At 45.5% G+C, this 17,478-nt stretch overlaps 1 protein-coding gene across 9 annotated transcripts in view; it reads right to left on the bottom strand.

The window, feature by feature from the left end:
- The window catches only part of Larp4B (La-related protein 4B), a 123,105-nt gene that overhangs the window by 28,280 nt on the left and 77,347 nt on the right, over positions 1-17,478 (bottom strand). For 8 of the 9 annotated variants that reach the window (XR_012825907.1, XM_075680070.1, XM_075680072.1 and 5 more), the window contains 2 exons: positions 11,791-11,952; positions 10,043-10,470 (listed from right to left, as the gene is read on the bottom strand). Coding sequence is in view for 8 of the 9 variants with exons in the window: in XM_075680070.1 (XP_075536185.1) it covers positions 10,043-10,470; positions 11,791-11,952 (590 nt within the window). In the remaining variant the exon portion in view is untranslated. The remainder of the gene's footprint in view (positions 1-10,042; positions 10,471-11,790; positions 11,953-17,478) is intronic. The other variant, XM_075680068.1, reaches the window with a different exon arrangement.

Genomic DNA, 17,478 nt, shown 5'->3' with positions numbered 1-17,478 from the left:
CATCATGAACACAGGTATATATGTGCTGTCGCCGAAGGATCACAGTCCTAGCCTGCCCTTCTCTGACGAAGATATATGAATAGACAGACGTGTCGACTGAAAGGCATCACTGAACTAAGAAAACTTTGCATATCCTTCACGTGAAGAACAACAAACGGCTATCCAAATCGGTAATAACAGCCCATACAGCTTCCCGGGTCAGTGGTTCATTTAGGTCTTTTTTCGAAGTTAAAATGTCAATCGCAAGTGAAAATCGGTGTTGTGGCACTTCCGAGCAAGCTACTGAATATGGACAGCTAAATTTTCTTTGTGGTACAGGCGTGAGCTTTAGTTGCTGGGCGATAGCGCATCTACCATGACTGAGCGAGACTTCTCTCTGTGAAACTAAAACTGCTTCTTGGTCCTTGACGTAGAAAATCATGCGCCGATGCTCGGCTTCTGGCGTGGCGTAGTGGTAAAGTACCGGGCTTGGGATTTGCAGGTCCGACGTTCGAATCCTGCTCGGAGCTTTTTGGTTTTTTTTATTGCGCCAAAATGCTCTCTCTTTCTGTTCTCAAAAATATATATATATACGGTGTCCAGGCACTGCGTATTTAACGCGCTAGAGCTGTTTTTTGCACCAGTACCCAGTGCCTCCCAGTACGCCACGCCTGCCCAGCACCCCAGCATCCAGCGCGCGGCACTGGGTCCATAATCCGGCGCTGCACTGGACACTGGATACTGGGTTTTGCAATAGGCATACCTGCTTATGTGCCAAAGCTCTCAACGTGTAGGCAGTCTTAAATATTACTGGTGAATAAATGACCAACCATTAGTATTTCGACTCTGGTACCCCATTAAATTTGCTGTAGAAACGTACCCACCTACTAGCAGGCACTGGATATCAGCCACACCTTCAAGTGCCACTTCATTATGTGCCTTTTCACTGCAGGGATTCGAAAAGTAACCTTCTGTGGGAGTGTAGTGAAAGTTTTTCTCGCACAGGATTGACATAGCTACAATATGGGTAATAATGCAAAACACAGTAAAGGCCCTTACCGTATGGTAAATAACGACATTAATTCCTCTTGCATCCTGCTTCACATAAGCAGTAGTAGATGAAATATCTATACTTAGTTGTGTAACCTTTTTATGTTCAGAAACAGCAACCAAAGCAGTGCATTATCCTGAAAATGTGAGCTGGATTTTTTACGACAGTTCTGTGAAAGCAGTGTGGTGCATGGGTTTGAATGGGATCGAATAAAAAGCTTTTTCGCTTTCAGAGCGATTCGTGCAGACGGGAGCAGAGCACCCGGTCATTATATCATTCCGATGGGACTGCGCGGACACTGCGATGAACCAACTGTGAGATGCGCTGCGCACGTTGTGTTGTTTCTCCGCAGCTAGTGCGCACGCGAACAGCGAACGCCAAGATCGGCCGGATTCGCTTTGAATTTGACTGGCGATAACTTGTGTCAATCCAGTTCGCTGCAGCGGTGGCGTCGGGAAATACAAAAATTGGCCCGGGCATCTGCTTCGCCGCAATGCACGGTTGCTTGACTACCACGTGATGACGCTCTGCCAATAGGGGCGCTAGCGGCGTGATAAAACAGACGCGCAACTCTGCTACCTGCGGTAGCATATACAGTAACTCTACCCCGCTCCAGACGTGAGTGCCATCTGGTGGTGCTTCAAGGTGGCTTTCTCTGCTTTCCTCCTCATGCTCAGTTTGCTCTGGCCGTCTTTCATCCACTGCTGCACTCCGCTCTTTCATCGTTCGCTGCGCTGCTTCGCTCGGTTACCCCGAGGGAGGACGACGCATGCCAATGCTCAAGGCTGGAACAAACACCTAAAAGCTGTGCTTTAAAAGTGGTGGCTTCATTTACAGTTTCGGAATGACAAGTGATCGGAATTGGGCGCCGTTTCAAAACAGCTATTTGGTGCCACATTTCATATTTTAGACAGATATCTCTAATGGAAATTAGCAGCTGGGAGCGAGAACAAAAATGGCAATGAAAATTTGGTTTTGAAACCAACATGCTGCCGAATCATAACTGCCGAGCCAGCATGAGCGTGGTTATTTTTTGAGCGTTTTGAAGGCTGTCTATATGTAAAGAACTACAATAAAACCTTGTTAAACCAGACCCGCTTAAAGGGCTCCTCACCAGGCCCCATAACAAATTTTGGTTATACGCTAGAAGTTATTACATGCCCTCTAGGAGGCATCTTGCCGCAAAAATTTTTCTAATTGGCTCATTAATAGCCGAGATACAAATATTTCAGTGCCACGAACACATGATTTCAGCAGACTGGCTTCACTGGGAAGCAAGACTCTCTCTTCACTCGCCCCATCTAGCCTACGCAAGCAGAATTCCTTCCCTGCGTTCTCCCATACCGGACCTCAAGGATCGCGTGCCACACGTTCCCTTGACATTTTTTTCTTGGCCCCTCGCTTTTTTTTTTTTTCATCACTACACACTTCCGCCAACAGCGTCACATGCGAGCTGTTGTCTCGTTCGCCCAGCGCAAGATTTTACATGCTGTGCACAAGGAAACATGACTAGCAGTACAATTTAGTACTACATGAATACTGAGGCAGGACAAACGGACCGCAAAGCGTGCTCACGCGCTGGAACATGGTAGAAAATGGCATAGTTTCAGTACCTGCATACGTGACCGCACGACCGTGGGAACAAGCAGACGAGGCGGAAGTACATCTCTCATGCTTCGGTGCGAAGTAAAACAAAAAACACGCATACATTCCATTTGTGCGTTTTAATAGTTCTCTAAACTTCAATTCCTCAATTCATGCAACAGATCGCACAGATAACAGATGTCTTGAATAATTCTCGAAGTCATATGTCAACATGAGCGACGTTGCACTGCGGAAATGATTACGTAGGCGCAGCGGCTTGGAGTGCGGCGGCCACGGTGTTCGGTTTGAAATTTAAGATCTCTCCGCAGCATGTAGCGATGTAATACTTTGCAGACACGATCGTTATCGTGCGATGTATGCTCTGCGCTTGTCAGCTCAAAATGGCCATACCTGGCGAGGGTAGTTTCGCTTTAAAAGTAGTAAAGTCAAATCCCCGGCTCAGCGGCCATTGAACACAATGTGTTTTGTATCCGTATAAACCGTACCAGCTTATTGCATACATATAGGTTAACATGAAGTGTTCCTACTTTTCGTCGCACAAACACGGCAGTGGGTTGTCTTTATTGGGCGGCCCGGCAGAACAACAAGCCTCAGAAATCAGAACAGCCTCCAAGCACCCTGTGCGTTTGCGCTTGAAGCCACATAAATGTCAACATCATTTCGGCGCCGTGCCGGAGAGCATTGTGGCGCTGTGCAGGACTCGAGTCATGTCGAAGATAAAGACGTTGGGTGCTCAGCACAGAAGAAAAATTAGACATTGTTCGTGCTATTGAACCTGACACGAAGTTGGCGCTAGCACGCGACAGAGATTTACTGTTTACTACAGTATGTGGCATTTGGAATGCCAAGAAGTTGCTCAGCAGCGCTGCTGCGATCACGAAGAGATGTCAGCTACTAGGTTCGACTAGCGACAGCGATGAGGACACGGAAAGCGACAGCACGGGCAATTGAGGCCCGACAATGGCAGAAGCTGTGCATTACGTCAGCCCCACAAATGCAATTGCTGCGACGAGGGCAGCACCCCTCAATGAAAAAGGTGCTTCACGACTTCTGCAGTGCTACCGCCTGTGTGCACAGAGAACATGTAACGCCATGCAAGTGTTTGCCGAGAAGAGGGGGCTGGGTGAAAACTTGGCTCGCAGCTTCAATAAGTTCAAGGCCACTGTCGTCGCTGCTACACCGCCGCGGCATCAAACGAACATAAGACTTTTGTCGCGCGAAATGAATAAATACTGCATGTTTTTTCCCCCCTTTCTTCACACTCTCTCTGAGTTCCGTTTTTGACAGGTAAGTGGGCGATCTCATGCTATTTCAGTTACTGCATGTTTTTTTTCCCTCTTTCATCACACTCTCTCCGGGTTCCGTTTTTGACAGGAAAGTGGGCGATCTCATGCTATTTCAGTTACTGCATGTTTTTTTTCCCTCTTTCATCACACTCTCTCCGGGTTCCGTTTTTGACAGGTAAGTGGGCGATCTCATGCTATTTCAGTTAAGCAGTACTACCGTTTAGTACATACTTTCTCCGAGCTCCGGTCAAATATGGTTTAACAAGGTTTCACTGTACCAATATAAGACCACTTCTCGCGGAACTATGGAGTTTGCTACAAATTGGTTCGACTGTACAGTTAAGGGGGGGCACGGGTGTTGAGGCAAAAAAATTGCGGGAAAAAAAAAAGATTTTTTGAAAATAACATTTTCTGTACATACAGTTACTATTCCTTTAATTCACCAAGTTTCACATCTAGCGAAAGAGTATTTTGGCTGCAATATCAATTTATAACATCACTGAGCTGAATTCCGAGCAAGAACAACCATTTTTATTGCGGCGTGTAGCTCTTTTTCTACGTGCGCAATCGCAGCCATCTTGGTCTCATTGGAAACAGGAGACTTTCTTCTTCAATTTCAAAAGTGACTTCGCCGGCTCGCCGGAGACATTAAAATCCGAGAAGAAAAAAAGTCCAGACGCGCAATCCCATTCGTGCTGTGGTTGGTTACGCGAGGTTCCTGTCTGCTTCATTCCACAGGCGACGCGACGGCACGTCTCGTAGGTTTGTGAGAAATGTGCAACGATGACCGATTTACTAGGAAAGTTTGCCACAAGGCGAAACTTCGGCAAAAAGAAGTGATCAGCTTACAACTTTCAAAAGCGTTCCCTTCCTTCGGAGAACATCGATAATTGTCCACATCGTCCGCCGCCAACCGCATGTGATGCTGAAGCCGCGGACGATGACGAAGTAGGCCTAGCGAGCTCACCAATGAGCGAGTGTTCCAGACAGCGGCTGCGTTCAGCGTGACACTGCAATGTGACAGCGTGCGGATTTGCTGCAGGCGGAGATGAATGCTCATAAAAACTTCAAAGTTCTTGCGTCAACGCCAGCAACAAAACGTAAGTTGGATTTGCTCACTCGCACCGACGGCGTTGCGGCCGCACCAGTCCACGTCGAGGCAGGGTTCGCTATCGCCAATAGGATGATAAAATTTTTCAATTCTGCTTTAGATCAGAGAGTAGGGAACTTGAATGAAAACACTGAATTGCTATAGAGTTACTAACATTAGTTATATCAAAAAGGTATTCCTACCACTGTGTTCCTTATGTTTTCTAGTGCTAGGCATGTGGCAATATGGATTTTTGTAGCACGGGTTTCTCTTGTTTCTGCAAATGATGAACAATGATTTTCATTTATCTTCAGAAGTAAATGGCCTTTTGGAAAAAGAATTACATATTTGAAATCAGCACAAAAACTTTAATAAGGTTCGAAAGCTTCATTAATATTGATGAAAGAATGAATCTTATATCAATAGCAGTGTCCTCCCTGAAAAGGACTGTCGTCACGTTTAGTGTGGATAGAAAGTGAATGCCCTCAGCAGCTTTTCAAGCAGTTGCAAATTAGAGGCAGCGAGGAAATTCTAATCCACATTATTCCGCTGGAGCCTTCTGAGCCATTGGCTATGACAATTTCATGCATTTAGGAGAATAAAACGCTAAAGGAAATATATATATACGATAACTATACGATGATACGATGAAATATATATATACGATCACATGTCAAGTTACAATTTTGAACTTTTGTAACTTTGAATAGAACAGAGGTAGAAACATGAGACAATGCTTATTGCACTCCTTGAGCATTCAGGAATACAGTCAACGACTGAATTTTCGGACGCCAAAATTTTCGGACATGCCTGACATTTCGGACGTCTTCGCGGCACCGCCACGAGCCCCATAGAATCAATGTATAAGGACATCTGAAGTTTCGGACGCTCGAACCCCCCGCCGTCCAATTTTCCGGACTTTTTGACGCGACGGAAGGTCCTTTGGCTCCTCGAGCAGCGCCCTTGCGAAGGAAATCGACTTGCAGCCGAAGCATATCACCGCTTTGAACCACAACTAGCCAAATCTAGCAGTCACACACCGATTTGGTCTGGCCACGCTGGCTATGTTCATCGCCGCACTTCAGCCTCCGGCGGAGTTTGCGGAGCGGCGCCATTTTGTTTGTTTGCGCAGGCAACGCCTCCTTTAAAACGAGGAGGCATTGGCGCAGGCTACGTTTTGGGTAGCGTGGTGTGTGGTTGTGCTGTTGTGTCAAGTGTGTTCTGCGACGCTAAGCCTAGGTGCTTCGACACCCTTCAGCGAACTCCCCTGTTCGTAACTTGAGGATTTCGCTTGCCATCGATGGCCCCCACTCCGTCTTCGTCCTCGCCGATGGCAACGAAGCGCGGAAAGCACTACCGTCGGTTAACGATGGAGAAGAAAGCCGCCGTTATTAAGCAAGTCGTGAGCAGCCGATCGCAGGCTGATGTGAGCAAGGAGTTCGGCATCAGCTCCGCTCTGCTGGGGTTTCCATACCCGCGGAAATAACTTTTGAACAGTTTGTTGACGCTGACAACGAGCTCGACTTCTGCGCAGAACTGACTGACGAGGAAATAGTCAGTCAGGTTGTGGGGGATTCAGAAGATTCCGATGTTGAAAATGAGGAGCCAATGCTTGTTCCGCCTACAAGCACCGAGTTGACGCGAGCACTGTTGACTCTTTTCATCGGTGTATAGTGCTGACATGACCCTTGCTCAGATCGAGGCGAATATGATCGCATGCAACCGGAACGCCGTCCAAACAACAATCAACAAGTTCTTCAAGCCACTGCAGCAATAACACCGGCTGCCCGACGATGCACATGTACATAATAAACCTGCAGTCGGCTACATACAGAGTTCTTGAACGCCTCTTTTTATAGCCACTTCACTGATGCTTTGGCAGGGTTTTGGAAGCCTGGTACTTCGCCCTTTACCTCTAGATCCGAGAAGAAGAGAAAAGTGCGTTTTTTGCATGCATTCATTTTTTCGGACTGCCTGAATTTTCGGACGTTCTTACGTTCCCTAGAGGGTCCGAAAAATCGGTCGACTGTACTTTCACGTAACTTTTACATTTGTTACTGCAAAACATTTCTGCCATTCATCCCGAAACATGGGAACAGGAAAAATTGTATAAAATATTTTGCTTATTATATAGAGAAAAACTAACTGCATATTTGCATCAAGCACATTAACTTACATATTACTGTATTTACTCTCATAATGATCGCACCCCTGAATTTTGTCGTCAAAATTCGATTTTTTTTCTTTCCCGTGTAATGATCGCACCCTGAACTTGTCGCAGCGATATGTCGTGTGCCAAGTCTAGCTAATGATGATCGCACTTACCATCTGTCAAATGCTACGCAAACGATTCTTGAAAACATACCAAGAGGTCTGTATGCACCCAAAATTCTTAAGCAGATGCCCCATTTCATTTTATCACTTTCTGCACTTCCATGAAAAAAGAAAAGCTACAACCAAGCTTGCCTCGGCTTTATTATTTGTAGGCTTCATAATGGATTTGGTCAACAACAACAACATAAAGGGCACCTTTCGATTCCTCTCGTCTGCACTCGTGGGCACGCAACAAATCGCGGGCGGCAACGATAGTGGCCACGTTTACACTGATATGTTAGAAATGTACCCTATTCATACGCCGACGCTTGTAACGCAGCTAAGCTATTCACCCACCCTTAGTGGAAACGTGCCGCATTAGGATAGCAGTGAAAACATATGTCGCAGTTTCCACAGCATGCCCGCTATGTGTTTCTGTGTCACTGGCAGCTAAGCGTGCCCATCTCTGTTTCTGTCCCCTCAAAGTGGACATGGCTATGTCGCAAACTTGCCGATATTAACATTATTCATTACTGATACGGAAGAAACTGTTTCAATGCACGTAATGTACTCACGAGAAGAAAAATAATCGCGTTCAGCGCATTCGGCTTGCTCCGCCGGCCGTCATTTTTGTTTTGGTGTCCCGTACTGACAACGGCAGCTGCCTGCTTGTCATCGTGCTGCAAATGTGGGTTAAAAAAAATGTTTCTTTTCATGGGAAATTTAACCCGCACAATGATTGCACCCCTGGATTTGCGTCAATTTTTTTGACAAAGAAGTGTGATCATTATGCGAGTAAATACGGTACTTACAAATTTCCTTCCTCTAGCAGTAATATCAATAATGGTATTGCTCGAGACCCAGGTCCACCCTTAAACCTCAATACAGTTGATGACCGATAATTCGGACTCCACGGGAACGCAGACAAGTTCGAACTATTGAATGACCGAAAAAACTAATGTATCCAAAAAAGATGATTTTATTTACGTTTTAAGGCCAATGTGCAAGGAATTAGTGGTCAATTTGTTGCTGCAAGCACCTACATTTATGTGTTTTCCAAGTATGCCTGTATTTCTGCCAGTTTTGTGCTATTCCTATACGCCAATGCAAGGACTGCATATGCTCGAGTCTGCATGTCAAGGCACTGGAGCACATGGCACATCATCATGGCATTTGATATGGCATTATTTAGTTATTGTTAAGTTGGGCACGAGACAGCACTGCACTGTCGACATCTGCAAAGTCTTCAAATACAACAGCGGCAGAAATCGGCACACCACAGCCTAGCAGGTCATCAATGATGTTCGCATTTCAGCACATTGTGGCAGGGGGGGGTGAGGCCCTTCAGTTGTGGAGTCATTCGGTCTGCAACTCAAGACTCATTCCGAGTTGAACTGCGAGGACTGCCGTTCACGAAAAAGACTTCTTGGAGCCAGCTGTCTGGAACACTAACTAAACAAACAAGCGAAGAATAGCGGAGCGCTGTCCAAAAGGCAAACTCAACAAATAGAATGGTGAAAGCAGGCCCTGTGCAGGGTTGCTGGAATAGAATGCGATGTCGATCTTGATGCGACCTATATTCAGGCAAAGCCACCAAGATGAGCATGTGCTGTTAAATCTGATGGAGATGCCTTTTGTGTGTGCCCTAACCAGGATGTAATTTACTATTTGAAGACGACAGCAATGAGGAAGATAGCTACAAGGCGATGATGACGTAGAATGAGCATGGCATGGTCATTATTCAATAAATGCTGTTTTCATTTTGTGAACCATGTCCTCACTTGTCTGTTCAGCTTACATTCAAGGCAGGTCCCTTATCCCGCTAAGAGGAAAAGCCCGGGCAGCAGGGAGCAAATGCTTCGCCTGCCTCTACGCAAACAAGACTACGCAACCTGCAATACTAAACATGCAGCAAGCCAGCTTACATGGTGCCATATCTGTACAAATGTCAGATTATTTCTAAAGCAGGGTGCGCGGCTGCGTATCTACTCAGTCGCGCCTACAGCCATGTGCAGCCACCATAGACACATGCAAGAAACAGATGTGCACCAATTTACCCCCCACTTTGGCCCCTCACACGCATTTGATTGTGTTACCACGAGCTCTTTCCCTTCACTCGCTCATTAATGCAGCACTCCTGAAGCCACCATCATTCTTGTTTCACCCTCGCACAAAGCGCACAGTGCACGGGGTGCAATAGGACCTTATCGCACTTGTACTAAAAACAGAACATGGTGCAGCTACAGTTCAGCAGGCGCTCTTGTCACACACTTTGAGAGGCGTGTCTGCAAGCAGCCACACGTAATTCAATCATTTGACCATCTCCGTCCACGGAATTTTCCATTTATTATCTCAGCATTCCTTTATGGTGGCAGTGAAATTTCATTATATTGAAATTTCATCCAAACACTTTGTTATATTGAGGCTCTAAATAATTGGTGTTCCATGGACAAGAGGTTTTGAAAAGTTACATACTTCAGTGTATCGAGAATTTCATTGTATTAAAGTTCGTTATATCGAGGTTTAACTGTATATACAGGTTCGAGCTACAGATGGGGTTTTATGGTAATCTTCTTCAGTTTTGCAAAAGTACAAAATAAACAACCACTTGCAGTTTTAATTGCACGAGAAGAAGCAGCATCAACTGTATAGAGCTCCCCAGAGTTTCAATGAAGGACCGCCTTTCTTGACGCAGGTTGTCTCCGTGCCAGGACTTACTCTTGGTACTTTTGTGAAGAGCCACTGCCACCTCCGGAGTCCTTGCCCGTGTCCCCCTTGGGACTTCCCCTGGAGTACAGGGAGTAGAGAGAGTTGCCAGAGTCCCGTTTGCCACCACCAGTCGCGGGCAGGAACTCCTGAATATATGCAGGTGGGGGTCCTCCACCCCCACCCCGGGAAAGTGGGAAGGCAGGTGGACCAGCAATGTAGGTTGATGGGTAACCGGGACCTAGGAGGCTGCCACCATGCCGCTCATAGAAGCCCCGGGAATCGCCATCATAGGAGGCACCACCTGTCCGCAGGTAAGACTTGGACGAACGGCCACCACCACCTTGCCACAGGACAGGGAAGCCGTGCCGACCCGTGCCACCCGTCCCATTCAGTGGCTTGTAGGTTGCCTGGGGTGCCAGGCCATTCATAGAGAACACCTGTGTGCCAACAACCCCAGACATTAAACATGGAAGGGGAACAGGAAGTTGTACGAAATTAAGGGCAGCTGCACCACCTGAATCTAATATTTAAGGGTCTAAAGTATCATGAGAAGTGGAAAGAACAGGCTGCAGAAATACAGCAGAACCTTGTTGATACGTTCCTGTTACATACGTTTTTCTGTTGTCAACATTCACAACTGAGAACGCAAAAAAATAACCCAAGTTACTATCATTTTTTACCGGTTCATACGTTCTTGGAAAACAAGATTTTTGGTACCAGCAATCATTAAGTCACCAAACTGATCATATGATACGTTTTCCGGCAGCTACATCCCACGTGAACAAGAAAATGTACTATATAGCTGCCTGCCGCAGCAGCTTCACCGCAATACTCGCCTGCCCATCTCGTGTGAAGACACTAGCGTGCACTCAATTTCTCATTTCGGTACTGCAAATCTTCTCTGGGGGTCGTCACATGTAGCATTTATAGCTATCACAGTCAATCCTGTTGCGATAAGGATCTTCGCACTGTTTCACAGTGCATGGTGCCATCAGTAACGTAGAGAACGTCTTTAACAGGCGATAATTGAAATGAGCCGCTGTTCCCTGCTGCAGACTGCGATTCTTTGTTTTCTGGCCAGATGTGACCAAACAATGCCTAGTGATAGTGCCCGTCCTACACACATACAGGGAACTCATCACACTGCCCTCACAATGAAAGTACAATTATGGCACACAAAAAAGTCAAAAAGCAATGACCGTGCTCTGAGGCACAGACATTTCTTATGGCAGCACTTCTTAAGGTCCGAATTTATGCGAGTCACAATAGATAGACGTGTCTCGCATGCCTCAAGTGCCTCGTGACAAAGTAGAAGAGGTTTCCACCTAATGGCTGGTGTTGTCCAGATGCGAAGCAGCAGCATAGTGCAAATAATTGAGCTGACAGTGTCAAGTAACTAATAGCACCAGCAGGGGCTTCGTGACAGTGCCCCTACACTTGAATATGTTTCACTGCACTGAAAACACCTTAATATGCTTCACTGCATTGAAATATGCTCCACCGCAATACACTATGCTCTGCTGCATAACATGACTGCACTGCGGCAAAGCTAACAAGGAAGTGAGAACAGGAATTTTGGGTGGTTCGAATATTTTGAATTGTAAATTTACCTTTCAAATCAAATAGTAGAAGTTTCAAATATTTGCACCATTGGTAGTCAACTGCTCTCTTAGTGCCATTCAGAAAGAGAATACAATTTATCATGCAAGGCATGCGTAGTGGTGGCACACAGGAGGGACAAAACCAAGGGATCTCACGCTGCCATGTGCTGAGGGAAGGCTCACCGTTCCCAGGTCAAAACATGTAGGAGTGGCTGGTGTCCAGGTCTGTAGCATAGCGGGAGGGTAGAAGGGTGGATACAGCTGAGCGGTGCCCGGCCCTGCACTGTTGCTGCCTGCATTGGCCGGACCATAGTTCACCTGAAAGCAACAATTAATGAGCCTCGCAGACTTCAGATTTGCAGAGTCCAATCAACAAAGAGACAATAGGCAGATATAGAATAGCATATGTTAAACATAAGCCCTTTCGGAGGATGCAATGGAGATTTAGTTTAATGCATGGCAATGCACATGTAAACAAGGAGTGGAAAGAAACATGTTGAGGAAAGAAAGTCGTCGGCTAAATTTTCAAACCCGCTAGTTTATTTGAAATTCCCCAGCCTCACCACCAACTCTACAGAACTAAGGTAGAACAGCAAGTGAAATTTCTGATGCTATACAACGCCTCATTAGATTTCTCGAACTAACCATCATTCCTCGATCCAGGGTGTTGAAAATATGGTGAAAGTCAACCAAGTTGCCAGCATTCAAGTGTTGCTTGTGACATCTATGTCCTGCTTTCCAAGTGGCGCATAGCCACTGCGACATATTTTGTTGACTCAGCACCAAAACGTCGATACCCGCTAGAGGAGATCGTCATCTGAAGACTACTACACGTCAAGCATTCGGCAAGGCGCGAAGGCGTCCTGTCATGCACTAGGAGTTGATGGTTGCTGGTCTGCCTGAAGATTCTGCCAGATCGAGTTCCGAGCTGCAACTCGATACGTCTACCATCAACACTTCATCCACCCACGCCTCGCATGTTGGCACAGACCGTGTAGATACCGTTTTCTTCATGACCGAAGAAAGTAGCAAGTGCGCAGCGATCGCCGATAAGGCGAAAACGCGCCTGGCATTGCAGTCTGCAACGGAGCGAAAGTTGGAGCTGCTGGGTGTTGACACGAAAGAGGACATCAGTGACAGCTGAACAGAATTTGCTATCGTGGATTTATCCGTGGTACAAGACTTTTTTCAACTTATGCCGTGTCCCGTGTGTGGCAAGAAAACGCTGATGCTTTCGAAGGACCCCGCCAAGGAGTATGGGCTCTGTGCCAAGCTTGTGCTGGATTGCTCCACGTGTGGCATGCGCGAGAGCATCGTCGGAGGCTTCACATGTCCAACAAGGAACACACAAACAGAAATGCTTTGACAAACAAGCCTGCAAAGTGCCACAAGCCAGCAACAAACTCTGCCTACAGTCCTGGGCTTTTATAGGTTTAGGTGTGACCTGTGCTGAATGTGCAATTGTGTGAGCGTGTAAGAGATCTACATCTTTTTTTTTTAATTTGAATTCTGGGATTTTACGTTCCAAAACCATGATATGCTTCTGGATTAATTTTTGACCACTTGGGAAGCGTTACAACACAAGCACATGAAACTTTCTTGCATTTGGACTCCATTGAAATGTGGCGACCACCACTAGGAATTCATCCAGATTTTTTGTTGTAGCCATAAACTTTGTGGAAAGGACATATTTTGTTGTGGCCATGAACTCTGTGCAACTTTATTTGCATAGGGATGCTATTTCTCTGCCTTCTGTTCAACAAGGAACTAAAACAGAAATGTGAAGCTCGTGGTGCTAGCTTTCTGGCATTGCTTTCAATGAATATGCATAATATTGCAACCAATATCTATCTTTTTACCTGAGATTACCTGCCTCAGTGTTATTTTTGCACAATGGCCACATATATGTCATGAACTTGTTGCTGAAAGACAGGGCTACATAGTGATGCTATTCGTATTGCCATATTGTTAGGCCATTCAAAGTTACAGTGAACTGAAAGTCCAAATTCGTTTTTCTCAGCTTCATTTTTTTGGACATCACACACTGCCTTATGGGAGGATCTTCATATGTTCTACGTACCAGCAAAATGATTGGGATCAATATATATTTGTGTCGAATGGATCTAGCCAGTGATGCTATTTATCTATTTCAAAAGTTGTCTGCTAAATTTTAATTGCTACTAACTACAAATGAAAATTGGCAAAAATATTGCAGTTATGTTTACATCTATTTTTCCTTTGCATAATAAGAGAACAATAAAAACAGATCACAGGCTAGAGCTACTCTCTGGCGTTCTGGCCGTATACTTAGTTTTTGCTTTTGACAAAGTTTTTGAAAAGTCCCGCAAGAAATTGACTGAATTTCTGTATTAAAAACTTTCCATCATTTGTTCTAATGCAGATATACAAAATCTAACTAGATTTTTGCAATCAGCAGAGAAAACTGAACAATACTGTTAAATATCATCCAGTTCACAGTAAAATTAACAAAATTGGTTTTGGAACTCTTGTCTCCCCTTAAGAGTTGACCTGCCATGTGTTATGAAATGTTTACGCTTTACGCGTTCTCATGTATAGAAACAATCAATTACTCTTTCTATACAATCTACGCTTGTTACAACGGACCCGCATATAACAGACTTTTAGATATAATGACTTGATTTCAGCCTTACTTTGTTCTACCTATTTTATTAATGCAAGGAAGTTCACTTTTAACGGACCGTGCTACAATGGACTATCGGCTTTAGCAGACGAAATTAACAGCAGTTAGTTAAATGGGGTTCAATGGCGCAAAAGCGACTAAGGCTATGCTGCGCTAAACACGAGGTGTTTTAAAATCCAGTTTATGAAGGAAAAGGCTTTGTTAATATATATTTTATGTAAAAAGCCAGTGTCATCTAGAAACTTACGGACTTCACATAATGGTACTAGCGGATCATTACCTAAAATTAGAGCAGGGTGTAAAGGTATGTGTAGTTGATATAATTTGTGCAAAAGTGTTCGTCTGTGTTTCAGTCTCCGTACATGTGAGTAATATGTGCATAACTGTTAGTGGCTGTTGACATTTCTCGCATGTTGGTGTGTCTTCTTTCGTAAGTAAGTAATTGTGTGTGAGGTGTGTGTGCCCAATGCACAGTCGGCATAAAACTACTTCGATGAACCGCTCCTGATGATAGCATGACTTCCACTCGCCAACTATGGGTTTCGTGAGAAGTAGCTTGTTGTCGGCACAACGGTCCCATTCGCGTTGCCATTTTACCGTTAAGGCTTTTATAATTGCATGGATGCTATCTTTATATGGGAGTGTTGTGTTTATAATGTCTTTGTGCGCTGCCATCAATGCACATCTATCAGCTGCTTCGTTACCCGGTATCCCAACATGGCTTGGGACCCAGCAAAAACGAATTGACCTCCCGTACTCGTTAGAGGCCACCATGTTTAAAATGTCTCCAATCAGGGGTTCACACTCAGATTTCAGATGTAGAGACTTCAGTGTGCTTAAATAATCTGTATATGACTACATTTTTGTGTTTGTCAGCGATAATCTTTTTCACAACAACCCAGATGGCGTAAACTTCGGCCGTGAAAACAGAAGCGTGTTGTGGCAATCAAATACTTGTTCCCCAATTTTCCGTTACGGCCCCCACACCCACGTGATCTTTTGTTTTAGAGCCATCAGTGTAATATTGCATGGTATTTTGATATTTGTCCTGAAGTGCACGGAATTCTTGTATAATGTGTTCGTGTGGGATGCCTCTTTTCTTTAGATGTGTTAACATCCAATCACATAAGTGTGTGGAAACGTACCACAGGGCCAACCGTTGTGGTTTCTTGGAAACCTGGAGGACTTCGTGGGGAATGTCATAGTCCCGACAGTATTGCTCATACCGCAGGACCAGTGGCCTAATCACGTTCGGTTTATTTGTGTAGTGTAAGCGTGAGTTGCATTGTGTTAGGATGTTGTAGCATATGTGTTGCGGTGATGACTGAATTCTAAGTACGTAGGAAAAAGTGAGTACAGTCGCCGACCAATTTTACGGGCTCCAAAAATTTGGACATGCTCGATTATTCGGTCTGCTTCGCGACACCGCCATTCTCCCCATAGACCATAATGTATAACAACTGCCGAAAGTTCGGACACCTTGCAACCCCTCGTCCGATTTTTCAGACACTCCTTGAGCCAACTCGATTGAGAGCACCATGCACCGACTCTGACCGCTGCATGGTTCGACTTGCTGAACACCATTTTTGTTTTGAACGGAGCCTCATTGCTGCCCCACGAAGTGGCGATGCTGCAAATCGCCCCTCATCATCATCGTTTCTGGCTGGTTTGATAGAGTGGCTCTACAGCAGTTACGGTTTCAGCTTAGTAAGCCATGTCAAGACAATCCAGCAGCTGATTTGTTCCTTCGCGCACGACGCTAACGACGCTGCGAGTAGGCCACGTTTTTCATTTGTGCGACTGGTGTCGGCATGGTGGTGTTTGCTTTGTGCACTGTGTCGAGGTTCCGGTGATGCAACGCGGCATACGGAAACATCGCTTTAAGTGTCTAATGGCGCCGACAGTGCCCGCGCAGACTGCGCTGGAGAATGCCGGCAAGTGGGTGGCGGTTGTCGCCTTCCGATGTGCTCCCTACTGACGCGTAAAATGTTCTGCGGAGACCTGCGCAGTGGTTGCATTGCGATTCCGGACGCTGTCTCATTTGACAGTTTCAAAGGTGCTGATACTGCTGTACTGACATGCGCAGAACTCAACGACGGCGAGATCATTCGTCAGGTTTCTGCTGCACCGCCGGACGATGACTGAGTCGTAAGATGACGCACCAGGTGCTACGCTGCCGTCGCATGCGGAGCGTGTACAAGCAGTGACTGTGCTTTCAGCTGCCTTCAGTGACCATACGACCCTCTCCGAGATTCAGGCTGATCCGAATGCGCGTAAAAGGAACAGCGTGCAATGGCGCATTCACGATTTCTTCAAGCCTACTGCCGAGCCCAAATAAGTGCGTGGAAATAAAGGATTTCATTTTTTTTTTCTTAATCTGATTTTTCGGACACCTGTTTATTTGGACATTTCCGCAGTCCCCGTGAGGTCCGAATAAACGGTCGGCGACTGTAATGCTCTGCGCTGCTGTAAGGAGGGTTCATTACACTCAACATATAAACTTTGAATAGGTGAAGTTCTGTAGGCACCACTTGCCAGTCGCAGTCCAAAGTTATGTACTGGATCAAGTCGTTGGATGAAGGACTGTCTGGCTGAGCCGTAAAACACGGAACCGTAGTCTAAAAGGCTACGCACAAGAGACCGGTAAATACGTAAAAGACAGGTTCAGTCGGAACCCCAGTGCTTACGAGATAAAACTTTGAGGATATTCAATGCTTTATTTCCCTTAATCTTTAGTGTTTTAATGTGGGCTAGGAAGTTTAGTTTGGTGTCAAAGGTTACTCCTAAAAACTTATGGTCTTGTTTCACCGGCAGTATGACGTCAGTGAATTTTAGGGCTGGATCGCTGTGTGGCCCTCGTTTCTGAGAGAACAAAACAGTAACTGTTTTCTGTGTGAAGAAACGGAAACCATTTTTGTTAGCCCATTGTGTAAGTTTATTTATTGTGGGTTGAAGCTGCCTTTCACAAGTTAGCAAATTTGAGGCACGGCAAGCCACTTGGAGATCGTCTACGTATATAGAGTGCATAAGAGACGACGGTATGATCTTTTTAACAGAGTTCATTTTTACTATAATGAGTGTCGTGCTGAGAACACAGCCTTGTGGAACACCATTTTCCTGTATGAGATAGTACTGAGCCCAGACGTACCTGAAATGTTCTATTACACATAAAATCAGCTAGG

This window comes from Dermacentor variabilis, chromosome 2 (genome assembly GCF_050947875.1).
Source record: "Dermacentor variabilis isolate Ectoservices chromosome 2, ASM5094787v1, whole genome shotgun sequence".
NCBI classification, from domain to species: Eukaryota; Metazoa; Arthropoda; class Arachnida; order Ixodida; family Ixodidae; genus Dermacentor; species Dermacentor variabilis.
This window is presented reverse-complemented; position numbering and strand designations above follow the sequence as displayed.